At 46.0% G+C, this 18,663-nt stretch overlaps 1 protein-coding gene across 1 annotated transcript in view; it reads right to left on the bottom strand.

The window, feature by feature from the left end:
* Window positions 1-18,663, bottom strand: part of CAPZA1 (capping actin protein of muscle Z-line subunit alpha 1) — a 39,850-nt gene that overhangs the window by 17,243 nt on the left and 3,944 nt on the right. The window contains exons 2-3 of the mRNA XM_066600049.1: window positions 4,392-4,455; window positions 1,651-1,702 (exon numbers count right to left, since the gene is read on the bottom strand). Coding sequence (XP_066456146.1) covers window positions 1,651-1,702; window positions 4,392-4,455 — 116 coding nt within the window. The remainder of the gene's footprint in view (window positions 1-1,650; window positions 1,703-4,391; window positions 4,456-18,663) is intronic.

Raw genomic sequence — 18,663 nt, 5'->3', positions numbered from 1 at the left:
CCCATTTTTTGGCATTCCCTAAATCTTAGATAAAAGTAATAATGTAAACTGTGTGGTATGTCTGAAGACAGGGGTAATTATGGGGGCCTAGTTGGGATGGGCACATGGGGCAATAAAACCGGATATCCCTCCTCCTCCCATGCTTTTTTGTGGGGTATTTCTTGACCTCAGTGGCGGGTATGGGGTGTAAAAAGTGGCGCTCTGTGAGGCTTCGTAAGCTTGCGGAGGTTCGGCGGTCTCACACAGAAGGCGCTCAACAAGCTGCTCCTGGAACTGCAGGAAGATGAGCGTTCGAGGGGCTTCTTGTAAATTGCGGATTACAGGTAGCGGTCTGAATAAATGTCGGTCTCACACAGCTGTAAGTGGCATGCGAAGGCCCCCGTAATGTACTGCACATAACTCCGTACTCATACAGGTGATCATGCGCAGTACACCTTTTCTTGTTTATATTTCCCCCGCCGTTGCTTACACAATGTAGTTGTGTATGGGCTGCAGGTATATCCACGGCTATGGAGCACAATGGGCTCTATGTCACGGATATCCACGCAGCTCCTCATGACATCTCTAGGCTTTCGACTACCTTTGGTCATGTATCCGCTATTATGCTAACGGTCACATGCGCTGAAGTTGGAGGAAGGTCCGCAGATAAAGATCCCACTGTGGGACAAATCCGGGGACCTTAGTTATGTAATTCTATATCCTCTCACGGATACAATCTGTAAGGGGAGATGAAACTAACTTTTTAAAATTTTTTTTACACTTAACTTTCCATGATCACTGTTTCCATGGATAATGGTGATCATGTGACCAGGAAATGCATATGGCGGTCCCTGGTGACATCTTCTTGCACTCAGCTATCTTTGACAGCTGGGTACAGAGGAATTTTAAATTTGCCGGGCTCTCCACAGCTGTGGTAGGGGATTCTTTACTCCTATGTTGTGTATGCACTGTGTTACTGCATTTCCCATACATACGCAGTAACGCTGCGTATGCAGTACCAGTAGCGGCTGTATTTCCCACCCTAGGCTTACACTTGAGTCAATAAGTTTTCCCAGTTTTTTGTGGTGAAATTAGGTGCCTCGGCTTATACTCGAGTATATACGGTAATTCCAAAAGGGTCGGTTTATAGGCGAGTATATATGGTAATTCCAAAACGGTTGGTTTATACGCGAGTATATATGGTAATTCCAAAACGGTCGGTTTATACTCGAGTATATATGGTAATTCCAAAAGGTTCCCTTTTTTCCCAACTGTATCCTCCAATAATGTATCCTGTATCCTAAAAGAGCACATTTTAATCTGTTACTGTTCTCACTATACAGCTGCAAAGAAAGAAAAAAGGCTGTAAGGGGTTGTTCACACGCAGGGTTTATTCTGGCTCCGAAAACTACATAAAAAAATTTGGAGTGGACTTGTCTTTGTGCCTTCTCTTGTGATCCGCAGCCAAGTTTGGCTACAAAAACCTGCATAAAAAAACCTGCACATATGAACATACGTCGAGTCCTGCACAGAGTCATCTACAGTCCGCATCAGCTGTTTGACTCGCAGTTTCATCAGCAAGAAAAACACCCCTGAAAAGAATCCACCTTGGAGAACAAGTTTACATCCCTGTTTTTTGGATTTACAGACATTATGAATATGAAGACTTACTGCGCTGCTCCCTCCCTGAGGAGATTGTCATTGTTGAGGAGTAACCGCACATCTGAAACAAAAATGGGAAAAAAAGTCATTTCCACGCGCCTGTCAGCTTTTACTTTAAAGAGGGACTGAACTTTTTATAAACTTCTGACATTGTTGCCCATTCACTTTAGCAATCATACGGGTGGGAGGGGGGGGGGTCTCCTAGTACTCGGGCCCCCACTGATCAAAACTTCTGGCAATGTCAGAAGTGTGTAAAAAGTTCAGAGACCCTTTAAATGGTCACTAATGTTTAGAGCAACTTGTGTTATTATAGGTTATGTGATATGTAGCAAAAGAGCAAATAACTTACATAGTATGTTAGGCTGAATGAAGACAATGTCCATCTAGTTCAGCCTGCTTTCAGCCTCCTTGTTGATCCAGAGGAAGGCAAGAACCCCAATGAGGCGGAAGCCAATTAGCCCTTTCAGTGGAAAATTTCCTTCCCGACTCCATAATGGCAATCAGAATAATTCCTGGATCAACCTCTGATAGTTCCTAACTGACTGTAAGACCCGGATCAAAAACCCGCTGGTCACCTAATGTCTATATCCTGTAATATCATAGCACTCTAGAAAGACGTCTAGTTCCCTCCTAAACTCCTCATTGGATTTTGCCATCACCACATCCTCAGGCAGAGAGCTCCACAGTCTTACTGCTCTTACAGTAAAGAACCCCTTCTGTGTTGGTGATGAAACCTGCTTTCTTCTAGACGTAGCGGATGCCCTCTTGTTACCGTCGCAGTCCTGGGTCTAAACAGATCATGGGAGAGATCCTTGTATTGTCCCCTCACGTATTTATACATAGTTATTTGGTCGCCCTTCACTTAACTCTTTGCAATCCAATTTTGGATTCAGGGTTTTCTAAGGGGTTTTCTCTTTCTGCCATTATAAAATGACGTCATCTGCTGGCTAGAGCCAGTACTGCAGTGTGGGACATGCTGGAGAGGCCCCAACAACAGAGCGGCCAGTAATATACAGTAAGAATACCCTGCTGGACGTCTTCCGACATCAGAGCTGTACAGCCTTCAATCAGAATGTCTGAAGACATCAGACAGTGGATTGGAAAGGGGTAAAGTGGCATTTTTGTGTTAAAACTTCCTTCCAAGCGCTGACTACTAATTTGCCCACTACCTGTAGTCAAGTGATATCCATCTCTACTAAACAGAGAGAAAAAGAGACCAAGAAGTGAAGGTGAGGATTCATCCTGCTCATTTAAGCTTATAGAAGGGAGGATGAAGACAGAAGTAAAGATTTGCACGGAAGCTGCATGCAGCTAATAGTAAGTGATTTACTGTGCTACAGCTACTGGAATCTCATCTCCACTGCTCAGAATTGATGATGTTATGTGCATGCTTGCACGTTTGTTAAGAGCAGAATCTTCAGTTTTCTCTGTATACATTGTGTAGAACCAAGCATAACAGTAGGCTCTGCCCAACGATTAAGAACTGAAAATCAGAGCTTTATCTAGCCAAAAACAAAAGACTATTATATGTTGAATTCCAAATGCCGATCTTCATCTCCCCCAACATCTGCTGTCAGATGTCCCGTGTAAATGGCCATAAGCTATATAACTGTCAGATTAGTCTGGCATGTTGACAAGAAAAATCTAATATATCGTTAGTCGCAGCATTCTGGCTGTTTCTAATCTTAACTATATGACGGGCTCAGAAGAACCTGTGATATGCTTGGGTCAACTTTGAAGCTGTAGCCCTGCTTGCTATTGCAGCTCATCTATTGTCCCTACTCCCCACTGCTAGACTTGATAACTTGCAGATCTGTGGAGTTCTAACCACTGGGACCCCCATCCATTGGGAAAAGAGGGCCCCAGCATGTCCCAAAGTATGGACAACGGTGGTTGAGCATGCACTCTTTTTTACCAGTTTACATCAATGGCATTGCTGGAGACAGACTTGAAATACTCTGGTATCTCGAGTAGTCCTATCGAATTGACCAAATTAAAGGGGTATTTCCATCTTGGCACTTACTGGCTGGCTTCTCAACCACCTCGCCAAGTGTTACAAAAATAGCTGACGACGACAGCCTTTTGTTCTTTCTGTAACTCCCATGGAAGTAAATGGGAGTTGTGGAAACGGAGCAATGCCCATTTACCTGAGATGACTGTTGGCTAAGCGATCTGCACAAGCAGCTGACATCACCGCTAGTTAATAGCGCTCTTGCAGATCACCGCTAAGTATCGCTCACATCTCACCCAGCACTTCATTCTATGAGGAGCGGGGAGCGTTTAGACGCAGTGACAAGTGAGCGGACCACTGATGATTTTACGTTGGTTTGAAGGGACGACAAGTGACAAGTAAACAATGTCTTGTACTTCGCTGTAACGATTAGCGCATATTTTCATCTGAACAAATTCTGCGCCATAATCGTCCCGCTAAGATGGCCCTTAAGGCAGCTTCCATAAGGTAAGCCATCGCGGATTTCTCATCCCAGCCAAGAAGTGAGGAGATGTGAATACCCCTTTAAGTAGTATAGATTTAGGGACATAAATAGGTCTTCTGCTGATTGCTATTACACTATTTCTAGTGCTGATGAACCGTTCTGTAGTGAAGACATTGCCTTAGATGCCCTGACTGGTTAACACATCTGAGGCTTCAGGGGGTGGTGCGCTGGCCATGAATTAAATATTAACCTTCAAACTGAGAGAAATTCCATGTAGTGCCAACCGGAGCATGACCCGTGCCTACTTCTACCTACCGTTAAAGACCTCGTTGAATTCCCCCGGGGGTGCGTGAGTGATGAATTTTGCAGCAATACGCACCTGCAGTGACATAAAACGAGCAAAATTAGGAGTGAAAACATTTGTCGTGAAGCCAAATAAAGCAAAACACGACATTATGAAATATTTAACAAGCGTAATAACTGTTTGCAGATAGCTTCAGCGCAGTAATCGCCTCCCGTTTCCATTGTTGTACATGTTGGGCGCAGTTTAATGAGGCAGATTATTGTTTGTAATGTAACCAATAACTTGTGAATCATCCAAGTCGTTAGCAGAAACTATTCATATCAATGGGGAGAAAAGCCAATCAGTCCAGAATACAACAAATTCTGTATCTAATATAGGATTTCTGAGCTCTACACAACTGCAGTGAAGACAGATGGTCTCTGCGGCACCGTTATCGCCTGTCAATATCACTAAAACATCAAGGATCTCATTGGATGCCATTAGTCCAGCTTCAGAGGATCCCGTCCTCTGACACAGAAGGAGTGTATTAGCCAGAAAACCCTTTAACCCCTAAAGGACCAAAAACTTCTTAGGGATTTTACCCATATGGTGCTTTTATTGCACTATTTTTTTTTTTTACTTCAGCTTACAAAATTATTTTTGCCACTTTTTTCCACCTATTTATATATCTTTTTTTCACTGACTTTTTTCTGTTTAGTTTTACTGGGGGTAAATTTATTGTAGATTTTTAAAATTAGTATATTTCTGCTGAAATAAAGTACGAGAATTGGTTCCCCATTTTGTTTTGGACATTTTGACATCTACTCTGTACAGTTTGGGATTACAGGGCACCTATGGCAACGGTTATGGTTGGCGTCGGGTCATTTTCTTTATGTATATATATTTTTATTCTGTAATTTTTTTAAATGTATTTCTGGAGCTTCTGGGGGTCTGTCACTTTTTTACATTTTATTTTATACTTTTCCACTGTAGCATCCATAGGAGTCCCAGTTACAGAGTAAATACACCCCTGTAGTGACAATAGTCGTTAACAGAACTGATGTGGGTCTGCTAAGACCCTGCAGCTCTGCTATGGCAGGGAGCATCTGGCGGTCATATGATCGCCTGGTTGAATAGTGGAAGGAATACTTCCCCTTTCTCTCTGCACTACAAAGCACTCATTGAGCACTATGTACCCTCTAAAGGAGAAGGCAGAAGTAGTTAAATGCTTCTCCCTTCTCCTCTGGGTCCTCTGCTGTGTCTGACAGCCGAGAACCCGACTTGCTCCTACTTGATTGCAGCAGCTTTAATCCTGCGCCGTACTTCTGCTATTGGCCGGGATTAAATCCCAGAACCAAGCGCCATATATTTACCATGTATGGTCTTTGATGTTTTGTGAAAACCCTTTTAAACATACAAGGCGATTTCTACTCATGAGTGGAAATGTGAAGACAAATAAGTCGAACACTTGTGTGATATCACATGTATAGAACCACCGGGCAGATAATTCTGCATTCAATCTCTTACAATAGCTAATATTGCTGCATATCGCTCTTCACAGCAAGAATGATCACCAATTACATTATTCCCATTATAGTTGCTAAGCAACCAGCCCACGCCTCGTTTATTTATTTGCCATTATTAATGCTGAGTTATTTTAGGTTCTTAAATCCACTGGCAAAAGTTTGATTAATTATACAAGCTTGAGCAAACTTGTCGCCATAATCTGACTTGGGCTTCGTTCACAATCGCGCTCAAATATTCTGTTTTTCTGCTTCGGCATGGGAACAGGAAAACGGAAGTGCCAGACAGAAATGGACGTGTCCTATGATGAAACACAGCGCCTGATGGACTCAGTTGACTATTACAGGGTGCATTGGGCCACACATCCACATGCTGGACTTTGCACCAAATCCGCCCCAGAGCCTCCGATGCGAATGTGAAGTCTTAGATAAGCCAACAAACAAGGGTGTTATTGAGTTCCATTGAGAACTTCCACCAAGCCAATAACATACACATGGTGTAAGTAGTGAGCCGGGGAACCACTGCTTCCGAGTTGCAACAGTAGTATGGGGGTTTTCCAGCCCAAAGCATCGGGACCCCAAACGTTCCAACACCCTACTGAGCAAAGTTGATGTCTCTGTGTACTATTATGGCTCTGCCCATCATTTGGCACAGTGTAAGGCTCCTTTAAGACGAGCCGTTGATCATTTGAAGGAATGACGTCAGCGCCAGCTCTTTCCGATATATCGTTGGCTCATTTAAAGAGAAATGGCTCACCCTTTCCCATTGGCTGTATACGGCCCCTTCACATGTATATTTGTGTGAGCACGAGCGCAGGGTTTTTACACAACTATGCTTTTTTGCACGCTGTGGAATTGAGTTGCGCTCGGCACGAGTTTTGTGTGAACTATTTCCACATTATGTGGACGGGATTTTCAATATCCCAATCACTGCTGTAAATCTGTACGGAAATTTCGGCAGCAAATCTGTCCGCCTGGATATTCATGGGTCCCTATAAAAGCTGTGAAATTACACGGGCAGTACAATTCAATATAGAGCCACGTGCCTCTAGCGTTAAAGCCTACGTTATATGTGGGATGGGGCAGTTTTCTCTTTCATCCGATTACGGTAAAAAGTAGAGTTTATATTGCATGCAAATTACAGCAGAAAGCTTGAAGTACAAGGGAATGGGGATTTCTGCTCTGAAGCCTGCTGAACTGTGATTACAGCTCTATACCATAATGCTGGATTTCGGCTGTGATCCTGGCCGACGACCCCGTGTACCCGATTTTTCTGTATTACAAATAAGTCCGTGAGATATCCCCCCTAAGGGCTTCTTCACACGAGCGTGTATGTGCACGCAAAATCTGTACGCAGTAAACACACGGACTGGAACCAATGTATTTCAAAGGGTTCGTTCTCATAAGCGTGTTCTGCGTGCGTATTTCGTAAGCACGTAAAGGAGTGCCACGTGCGTGTGAACTGGCCCTGTGCGTGTGCAACACCCCGATTATGGTCCTCCTCAAACCTTGGCAAGGCGCAGATACGTAGCGGAGAGTGTCTTTGTGTATACGCTTGTGTAAAGCCGCCCCGATACTAGCTTGGAGCTCCGGCTTGGAGCCTTTAGAAGATCAGCCAATACAACTGCTGGGCACAATCATTTGATCAACTATAACGGCAGTTTGTGGGGTCCGATTACTGTAGTTTCCATAGAGCAAGATATAGTAAGCCCCCTGTAGCCCCCCAATAACTGTCGGGACTCTCTGCTGTAAAAGTCTCTGACAGCGAAGAGTTAATATCTCCCCCAATCGTACTGAAGACACCTCTGCACTCAAGGAAACCCAAGTCGTCTTGGCTCCCCCACCCCTCCTACCCTACATGGTGTCCGGCCGGCGCACAGGCTTTTCTTAGCACATGTGAGCAGGTGCCACAACCGGGTCCCTCTAAGAAACCACTTGGGGGGAGCGAGGAGGAGTGCGACAGCGCCAGGTCTGACCCTCGAAGGAAAGGAAGAAACCTCTCACTATCCTTCTCATCAGCAGTGCTGCAGGCTAAAAAATAAATTTAAAAAAATTACCCAGCAGTCATTAACTCCGAAAATGAAAAATTTAGGAAGCAAAATTTTTTTTAGTGGTCCAAATTAAATCTATAATTAGTGTTGTAATAAAGACGAGCAGCGCCCCGCCCCGCTACCCCTCCGCGCATTAGGGGCTTCTCTCCAGGGACTGAATGACTGCAAAATTACGCATCAAGATGTCCTGCTTTCTATCGTGGATTTATAACCCGTACTGCAAGTCCACTGCGGATCGCCTTTGTTGAAGTATCACGCACATGGCGGCGAATTGGTTCCACAACGTGGATGACTTCGCTGTAAATACCCTCATTGTCAGCGCCGATCCCTCCTATAAAAGTTGTTGGGATGGAATTAAACTTTGTGTGACTAATTAAAGCATGCTGCGCCATTTTGTCTTGTAAAATGCCAGTAGCCCGGCCAGAAAGCGTCCAGAACCGGTTATAGGCAATGGCGCCGTTGGGTTCCGTCTTATGACTGCTACATTCAGGCTACGGCTGCCATTTTTGCAGCTCCATAATGGAGCAGGAAGATGGAACCTAAAGGCACTGATGCGAATGAGCCCCAAGGCCATCGTCACACGGGCATATGCGTATTTGCGCGCACATAAGCGTAGCATTTTTGCGGAACAATGTTTTTTTGAGGGCGCATCGGCATATTTTACATGTGGCAAAAAAATCTGCCCCGACTGATAGGAGTGATTAGCTGAAGCCCTAGAGGTGTTCTTTACCCTGCGCAATTATGCAGTGTTTCACGCATATTTTAACGTATTTTGTGTGCATTTTCACATCCCTATTGACTTCTATAGGGACCTTTGGTGCGCAAGCGGGCAAGAAAATAGAGCATGCTGCTTTTTTTTTTTTTGGTGCGTCAGAAACGTGCAGGAAAATTTGCGCATGCGAACAAAGCCAGTGAAATCAATAGGTTCTATTCGCTGTGTATTGTGCGCAAATACTGCCATGTGATGCCGGTCGTACTCGTACCCTCTATGAAACAATTCTAGAGCATCTCTGACAGCGCCGCACTGTAGAATTTGTTACTCCTTCTAGATGTTTAGGAATAAATTGACAACTGGGTGTTACCGCATGAGGAATGCAAGTATTTACCAAGGCCAGTTTCACATGGCGTGAGATTTGTGCGTTGCAAGACCAACTTCACACGGGTGAGTGCGATACGGGGAAGTAGTGATTCACAGCCCGATATCACGCTCGAAAACATACGATTTCCCCGAGGATGCGATGCCTTTTTATCTCAAACCGCCTAGCAACACATTGGGGAAGTAGTGATCCTTCGCCGCGACCGAAAGCCACGGCGGAGGATCATGGATTCCTCCACCACGTGGACGAGCTTTCTTACAATCTCATGCACTTGTTGATAATTACAAAAGCAGGCAATTCCATTGCAGGAAATACACAGCATATCCGTCCTCTGCGGACATACCCTCAGGTCGGTGTCACACGGGCGGATGTGCATTTGCACGAAAACAAAATTTTGTGCAATTATGATTTTTCGCTGAAACATCAGCACGCAAGGCAAATCTGCCCTGATTATAGACTAACTAGGGATTTCAGTGAGTTTCAGATTTGTTTTCCTGTGCAATCACACAGTATTTCACGCATCTCCTAGCATATTCTGCACGCATTTGCGCATCCCCATTGAGAAAAAGAGAACAAGCTGCATTTTTCTTGTGCAACCGAAATGCGCAGGAAAAATACATGCATGCATGCAAACCCAATGAGGTCTGTGCCTTTCATATTGCGCGCATAGATATGCGTGAAAATACACCCGTGTGACGCCAGCCTTGGTTTTTGGTGGCCAGGAACTATTGTGCAGATTGGGTAGCCCAATCATTGGCGATCAGCAGCTCTAGGGGGTCTCCTGCACCGCTTTTCCTTAGACAAGACCGTTCACAGAAGAAAGTACCCTAAAACATACAATTCTTTATTAGTATATACGATAAAAACTTTGGGCTGTGAACTACCAAGACGGACAGACAGACAAGTCTACAGTTTCTGTATCAATGTGAGTTAAGCCTGGTTTAGACAACGATTATTGCTCAAAAGATGTCTTTTGAGCAATTATCTTTGTGTGCATTTACAGAGCAAGGTGATCGCTCAAACGTTGAGCGATTACTTCGCGCTCCGAGCGGGGGATGCAGAAGACATGCAGGGCCGGTTGTCTTCTGCATCCAGCTGTTCTCTGCTTGGAGCGCCCAGGTGTTATACAGACAAGCGGAGGATGCAGAACAGAGCTGGACCGCTGTGCTCTTCATACCCCGGCTGTTCAGAGTGCTCAGCTGGTATACAGTGTGCGCTCCGTGCGGTGTATGAAGAACAGAGCTGGACCGCTGTGCTCTTCATACCCCGCCTGTGTTCAGAGAGCAGGATACAGCTGAAACAATAGTATCAGCTGTATGCCTGATAAGGCTCATGGCTGTCTTTTAGCATGCTGAAAGACAACGATCAGCAACTGCTTAACGAAAACGGCAGTGGTTACATGCAACGATTATCGCTCAAAAGACGGCTTTTGAGTGCATTTTGCACGATAATCATTGTATCTAAATGGGCCTTTACACTTAGGCCGCCTGCAGACGGGCGGGTCGGATCCGGCGGCGAGAATGCGGCCTCGGCTCTTTCATGTGCCGGCGCATGGGCAGACCGGAGCCGCCGGCCGGGTGAGTGACGTTTCTGTGCGAGGCTCTGCGGGCCCCGCACAGAAATAGGACATGCGGCGGTTTATTTGCCGCGCAACATTTCGCGCGGCCAAACCGCAGCCGTCTGCATAGGAGTGCGTATTGTAATGCACTCCTACGCAGGCTTTCGGTGGCGGAAATCCCGCCGCGGGATTTCCGCCCGTCTGCAGGCGGCCTTAGGTTTTTCAGACTTCAAAATAACAAAAATAAAGTGTAAATCATCCACCTCTTATTAGTTTGAGGGTAATTAGACTAACCATAACAGATGCAATCCTAGTACCCACTTATAGTCCTCTCACACCCAGATGGACCCCTGATGTGGAGCTAGGCTATAACAAATAGTCCTCTCATAGCGCAGAAGGACTAGAACCAACCAATCACTGAATGGCTGTGACTGATCGAGCGTCGGCTCTGACTGGCTGGCGCTCGATCCAATCACAGCACTCGCTTGCAGGAGGCGGGTAATTCAAAAACGCTGCTACCACAAAGAATAGAATCCCTGGTCAGGCTAACGTGGCAACCCGCCGCTGCGTCAGAGACCAGCTCGAGGACCCAAACACTGGCGGCTAGGTGAGTGTGTGCTCCCCCTAAGTAGTATAGCTAGGGCTTATTTTCAGGGGAAGGCTTATATTTCAAGCCTCCCCCGAAAATCAGGGAAGGGCTCTATATCGGGTAGGTCTTATTTTCTGGGAAATACAGTATATTGCTGCAAAATTCTTGATTCTCAGGCTACAAATGACCTTTGATAACTAAAATAAGGAGAAACCCTACTGCTTCCTTCCATTCTGGATTCTAATGTATCCTCCTAAACAGGGTGCAATCCCCTGCTGCAATCTAAAATAACGGAGATAGAGAGAGCAGAGTAGCATAGCTGCCAGCCCTGATAGTGGAGAGGACCACTGCAAGATGCTACACAGTCAGAAGTGACCATGCAGGCGTAATATGTGGGAAAGAATGGCGAGAAGTATTACTGCGACTACTGGGGGCAGAGGGGGGGGGGGGGGGTGTTCATTTTTTTTTCTACATAAATTGCTCCTCCAATCGTGTTTTTGCCCTCGGCCCTGTGGCATGGCGTTGCTGCTCCTAGACAGTTTAGGATTTCCTCTGGGCTGGCTTGATACGAGTTTACAAGGGCCGGCACCCCACAGAGGAGGGGATGGGTTTTACTATCCAGTCATCATTTTTACTGATCTCCATGCAGAAACTGAAGGCTGTACTATATTTGGTTTCTCAGTCATAAGATAACGGCCGTAAACACGCATGCAATGATCTACTGATGGCCCATCGCGCCCCTGACAAGACGTGCCAGTGCTTCCATGTAGGGCTGCACATCAATAGGCAATACTTATAGCATATAATGCAATACAGAAATATTGCAGTATATGGTACAAGTGATTGCAGGTTCAAGTCCGCTACTGGGACATAAAAAATGGTTAACGACATTTCTAATAGTGTATTAAATATCAAAAAGTTCAACCCCCCCCTATTAAAAAAAATAATTTTAACAATTAAAAGAAAAAAAATTTGCTATCGCCGCACTTGTAAGAGTCCAACCTATTACAATATCACATTTATCCTGCATGGTGAACCCGTAAGAAAGCCATATACAAACTGCAGGTTTTTATGGGACATAACATTTTCTAAAAAACCTTCAATAAAAGGTGATTAAAAAGTTGGGTGCAGCTCAAAATCGTAGCATAAAAAAGAGCCAGCTCGACCCACAAGCGAATCAGGCCTCTCACAGAGACGCTTTTTACAGCGATTAATGTGACGTTTCGAACAGCGTGTTAATTGTGGAATAACACCCCCACTGAAATCAATGGGGCCTGGAAGACATGTGCTCAACCAGTACCACGATTTTAGAGCAGAGTCGGCATTCATGTGTGAGAGCGGCCTACGCCTGCAAAGTTAGAGAAAGTAGCAGTGAAGCATCACAAAAAAAAAAAAAAAAAAAAAAAAAAAAAAGAGCCACTAAAACATAAAAAGACAAAAAAAAAAAAGTTAGAACTTAGGGACGAACCCCCCCCCCCCCAAAAAACCGAACAACAAAGAACACACGCTGATCTTTAAAGGGTTAATGTGATTTAGAAGATGCCTAATAAAGTTCCCGCGAGTGTCTGAACTTCCCGATATTACATAAGTGCTTTGTAGAACAAGTTACATCAGGAGGCGACGCCACTCTCGCTGCGCCGGGACTTCCTGCTTTAGCTTTTACCATTTCAGGCAATTTTTAGAAACGTCTCCGAAGCGACTTCCTTTGAGCGGCCTGAATTTCAGTGTTAACCCCTTCTGCTGCCTTATTACTATATATCTATAGGTGACATTTAAACTGGCACTAAACTTTAAAGACTGACTTCACACAACAGAAGCCACTGAGAAGGTCAAGTTAAAGTCTGCTACATCTGTATGTGGGGGCTCATCAGTGTTCGCACCTCCGTTCCTGACTTGCCTTAGAATCCAGGACAAAAACAGCGCAATTATGTTCTGGGAACTCCAACGTGGATGTGAAGAAGAACCCCTCATGGATGAAACAAGCCTCATTTTAATCTCCGACTCGCCACGCTGCATCGTAGGAGTTGGTGGGTCTTCTACCCCTTTCATGGCTTGGAAGAACTATGGATATGCTTCCAAACTTTCTGAATTCACTTCCGACCTTCTCCGCCTGGACCCCATTTGTCTCGCATTCGCAGATTAACTTCAACATCCATCTGGAGGAGCGCCAGAGCCCGCTAGCGACTCACCTCACTCATCCGCGATGTAGGGGTGGAGTAAGGCTGGGTTCTCACATGGCGTATTCCCGGCGGAAATCTCGCGGTTTGTCCGCAGTGGAAAACTGCAAGATTTCCGCCGGGAAAGTGTTGCTTCAAAACCTGCTGGTTATGGAGCGGCTTAGCAGCACACTTTTCAGTTGCGGTCGGCGCTCCCATTGAGGAGAGCAGGGCCGCAACGGAAAAGAAAGAATGTACATGCTGTGGCCAGCGAATCTGTGATGCAGCGCAGGCTTTGCCGCGATGGAGTCGCCGTCTCGTGTGCACGATATTTCTTTCATTATTACCCTCTTAGAGGTGTGGGAACATTTTTCAGTCCACTTTCATCTGGCTGTGACCCCGGGTCCCTCCACCCTCTTAGGGCTCACTCAAGCAGATCTCGGTGTATTTTTACAGCGTGTGGATATTCGTATTCGCAGGTCTACTTTATTTCTGCGTGTTATTACCTATGCATGTTATATTTTACACATGCAAAAATACAAAAAAAATGCACGCTGGCCCAAATTACACTGGGACAGCCCTGTCATAGCGCCAACATATCTATGTATATTGAAACATGGGCATCCGCAGCTGAATTAGGAAAGCACGAGGATTTGCTCTGCGGACTATTGGATGTGGAAATCAAATCACAGCGTGCTAAATTTCAGTGGTCCTTGCACGGACGGCTTCCACTGAAGTCAATGAAAGTCATCTGATCTGCGGCACATAAAAACAAATATTTATATATATATATATATATATATATATATATATATATATATATATATATATATATATATATATATATATATATATATATATATATATATATATATATATATATATACGCGCGCCTCCGCACACATGCACAGTACAGAAAAAAGAACAGACAGGCAAGCAGGGTCAGACTCCGCTGCAGGCTCCCGCATGCAGAATCTACCTCACCCATGGACACGAGGCCTTAATACAGTGACACATTTTGGGATTGAGAAAATATATATATTACACACTAATATATACATACATATACACACACTAATATATACATATAACACACTAATATATACATACATATACACACACTAATTAATTCACACACTAATATATACATATACACACACAGCATCCATCACACGCTGGCCATTCTAATTAGGCTTTTCTCCTAAATGGTTCCCACCAGCAGTAGGTAACCTTCCAGTGACGCCCGTCGCTATGAGAGAATGAGGAAGTGTTGCTTCATGTATGTTTGCCTGAGAGGAGAGGAAGCCGCACCCTGTGATAGTGCCAGGAGGCCGCTCGTAGGACCAGACTGTGCACAATGTCACTTACATGACTCGCCAGGCCGGGTGCCATACACATTGGTGCCCCTACAACACAACCATCAGGATGAGCCTTATCAGGGATTCACAGCAGGATACAGCTGATACTATTGTTTCAGCTGTATCCCGCTCCCTGATGACAGGCGGGGTATGAAGAACAGAGCAGTCCAGCTGTGTTCTCCATACCCTGCACGGAGCACTCAGCTGTATAACAGCCGGGCGCTCTGTGCAGAAAACAGCTGGATGTAGAAGACATATCCCCGCTTGTCTTCTGCATCCTCCGCTTCGAGCGCTTGACTGTATAACAGCGGGGCGCTCGGTGCAGAGAACAGCTGGATGCAGAAGACAAGTGGGAACATCCCGCTTGTCTTCTGCATCCTCCGCTCATCTTGCGCTGTAAATGACAATGATTATCATTCAAAAGTCATCTTTTGAGCGATCGTTGTGTCTAGATGGGCCTTTACAACGGCACACGCGTGTCCAGGGTCACTCTTCCCATGTAGTTACAAGGCTCTCACCTGTATGTGTCCTGCGCATTACACACAGATTTTGCATATGCATGCAATACACAGTAAATGTGTATACATGTGTATTTGCTGCGTATATTCAATCTCCACCGCCTTCATTGGTATATAGAATTGCGTATTCGCTCACGTCAAAAGGCCGCCTGAAAATGCGGGTACGCCAACATCTTGATGTAGAGATATGCCCATGTCCAGGATGACCAGCCACGTGTAATACCCTCTAATGGAAGTCTAAGGCTGGCTGTCCCCATCGACTCGTCATAGCGTGATCTGCAGCGATAAATCACACGCGGAGCACACATGACACGCTTTCCATAGGATAACTATGGAAAGTGCAGCCCGGGAAAAACGCTTGTGATTTTCCGCTCACGTCTAAAAATCACGGCATGCCGCGGTGACTATCATTAAGATAGGTTCATTGCGGAAAATCGTGGTGACATTAGTGCTCCCCGCAGTGGAATATTGCTCGCAATATTCCGCCCGCCCGTGGACAGCCTTAGTAACAGACGACAGCAAGCAGTTCACATCTGTGTTGGAACCCCCAGAGGATCCATCGTAGTTCCGGCACAAAATACCAGAAGAATAAGCGCCGCCTATAAGCAAGTGATCGACCATCTAGATCTGGGATAACTTGGTACAATCCCTTTAACGGGAAAAGCTGCAACGCGTGCGATGAAAGACACGGCGGCACAAACCACAGAGCTCCGCTGCACAGCGGGTTCGGCGCTACATCATGGTAAAGGCGCATAACGAAACCCTCGATGTAGGCGAGAACAGAGCGTAAAGGAGCTGCTACACGGCAACAGCGGTCGGCTGAACCCTCAGGCAGCTAAAAACCATTTTCCCCATACACAAACGCGCGGTTCGGACAAACAATGTGTGTAACGTGTAGAGGTCCACAGCCGGACAGCTCTGGTGGACACTTATCTTCACCGGAACAACAAAAGGTGTGGAAACTCAACATGGCCAATTCATTCTTTTTTCTCCCCAACAGTATCCGATGAGGGGAAAACAGAAAGCCTCCACATACACACGAGTTGGCTGATATCGATTGGTTTGGCCAACTTTCCCAGAAGTCTACGTTAGCCCGAAGAGCAGAGGAGAACACAAGTGCAGCCCCATCATTGGCCATCTGTGACTCCATAAGTAGCATCGGGTATTGCAGCTCATCGCTGGTCCCTGAATCAGGGTGCTGCAACAGTCGCACTTCCCAAAGGGCAAAATTCGCAGCAAATCTGTACGTTAAATGTGTGACTCTTCTTTAGGGCGTTTTTCCATAAAAGTACCCTTGTTGTTAGGCATTTAGGCGTTCACGACCCTCGGTGACCCTAAAGGGGAGCTCCCGCAATGTTTTTTAATAGCTTTTTTCTGTTGTGTGATATCCATGCCAGTAGCGGCCATCGTGTCCTTCGGCGGATGGTCTACTTTTGCCGCTGATCTGTCCAAGAATTATAGATTTTTCTAGCGACTCTTAGTACCCTTAACCAATTCCAAGCGAGTGTGTGACCTCGTCCGACAGAGATTTTCCTGCATAGCTTCCTTGTCGGGCGAGGTCCAACACTATGCAGAACAGAGCTCCGAAGTCAGAGCTCTCTTCTGCATAGTGTAATATACATATAGTATAAGAGCTGGGGAGTGTGCAAGTGGCAGGAAATCAGATTGGAAAGGGTTAAAAGTGCACTTGTGGTTTCAGAAAACCTTGGATATTACATTGTGAGAAGTTCCCACTGATGCCGAGCCACCCACAATGACTACACTAAAACCTGGAAGAGCCGGGCAGTGTATGGCTTCTCGATCGATCACAGCCCTCAGCTGCCCGCTTCTCTCTCTTGTGTCGGCAATCAGCGGGGGTCTCGGCCCATAGATCACACCTGCCTAAAGGTCTGGCAGCCACCAGAACATGTCAAACGTTTTCTCAAGTCACAGGGACATTAATGTCCATATTTTTTATTATTTTACAGTGCAGAATGGGACATGACTACGGTGTGGGGGCAGAGTGGTATACCATGGCGGTCAGCAAGCTGAGGAATAGGCACTATGGCTTACTTATAGCTAATAGGGCTTATAGACAGCAGTCGTCCTTACAGGAGAACGCTTTTTAAAAAATATTCTTAGGCCCATGTCCACAGGCTGATCGGACATCGCATGTGGGAGCCCGCAGCGGAATCCAACCCTGCCCGCGGCCGAGGGCACTGCAGGTCTTCTGCTTACCCGTCCAGGTCTTCATTCTCTTCACTGCGCAGGTGTGTGGAAGCATCGGCTGCTGCACATGCGCAGTGAAGTTTAAAAAAAAAAAAAAAAAAATTTTAACTCCTGCTTTCCCGCGGAATCCACGGCCGTCTGCAAATCAATCGACCTCAATGAAAGCAGTCAGTGCGGGATCAGAAGTGAAATGGAGCATGCTGAGGTTTGTTTTCTGGACCAAAAGGTCAGCAAATCAAATCCACATGCTTTATTTAATTTGCGGACACCCATTCTTCCCTATGGATGGCTTGATTTGCAGGGTGCCCCACGCAGAATCCGCAAATCAAACCCGCCTGTGGGCACTGGGCCTTAAAGCCGTTTGCCAAATGGACAACAAAATCTCTAAAGAACTGACCAGTCAGCTTCAACTGTCAGACATCCAGGGTTATTGCATACAGTCTGTCTATCTATCTGTCTGTCTGTCTCTGTGTATAGATAAATATATGTGCGCGGCCCACAGTCAGTATGTGATGACACGGTGTACTGGCTGCACGCCGCCCATCGCCAGGTACTATCTTGGCGTGTCTGTACACATGTGCCCAGAGAGAACATGCTGTGATTTTTCTTGCATGTGTACTTAGCGCTATTGGTGTGAGCAGAAACATGGCTGCGTACGGGAGATTTGCGCTGTACCGACACGCTCGTGTGCGCCCGGCCTAACGTGCAGCTTTTCCTGAGGATATCGGCTCAGTGACCGGCCCAAGGAAATACAATAGCGCCATAATTCTGCTCTCACATGCGGCGAGGGTTACGCTTCCCTGCTTTATTCAGGGAGCAGGAGAGGGAAATCCCTGCAGCTGAACGAATCCGTCTTATGATGGAACCGAACGGACCACATTCACTACAAGTGGCGGTCGTTCGGTTTCCACTCCGCTGTCCGCCATGTTACCGGAAGAAAGTGCTGCGTGCAGTGATATTGCTTCCAGTATTTTGTGCTGATCTGTGACGCTGAACCCGGCCTAAGCCGGTTATTACATGAGCGCTCGGGTTTTACCGACATTTGTTGAGCTGAACCTACAAGCACAGCCCAGCAATAAGCGCTATTAGGCAATGTTGGGAAACAAGTGCTAGCAGCAGCCACTCGTATAGTAGCGCCCTGAGGCCGCGGCCCCATCTGTGCTGGTGGCTCCGCTCAGAGCTTCCATCGCAGATCCGGCACAAAATACTAGAAGGAATAGTCAATGGCGTCCATTCGGTTCCATCA

Source organism: Eleutherodactylus coqui, chromosome 4, assembly GCF_035609145.1.
Source record: "Eleutherodactylus coqui strain aEleCoq1 chromosome 4, aEleCoq1.hap1, whole genome shotgun sequence".
Classification (NCBI taxonomy): domain Eukaryota; kingdom Metazoa; phylum Chordata; class Amphibia; order Anura; family Eleutherodactylidae; genus Eleutherodactylus; species Eleutherodactylus coqui.
Note: the sequence above shows the minus strand (reverse complement) of the source record. Positions and strands in the feature narration are given on the sequence as shown.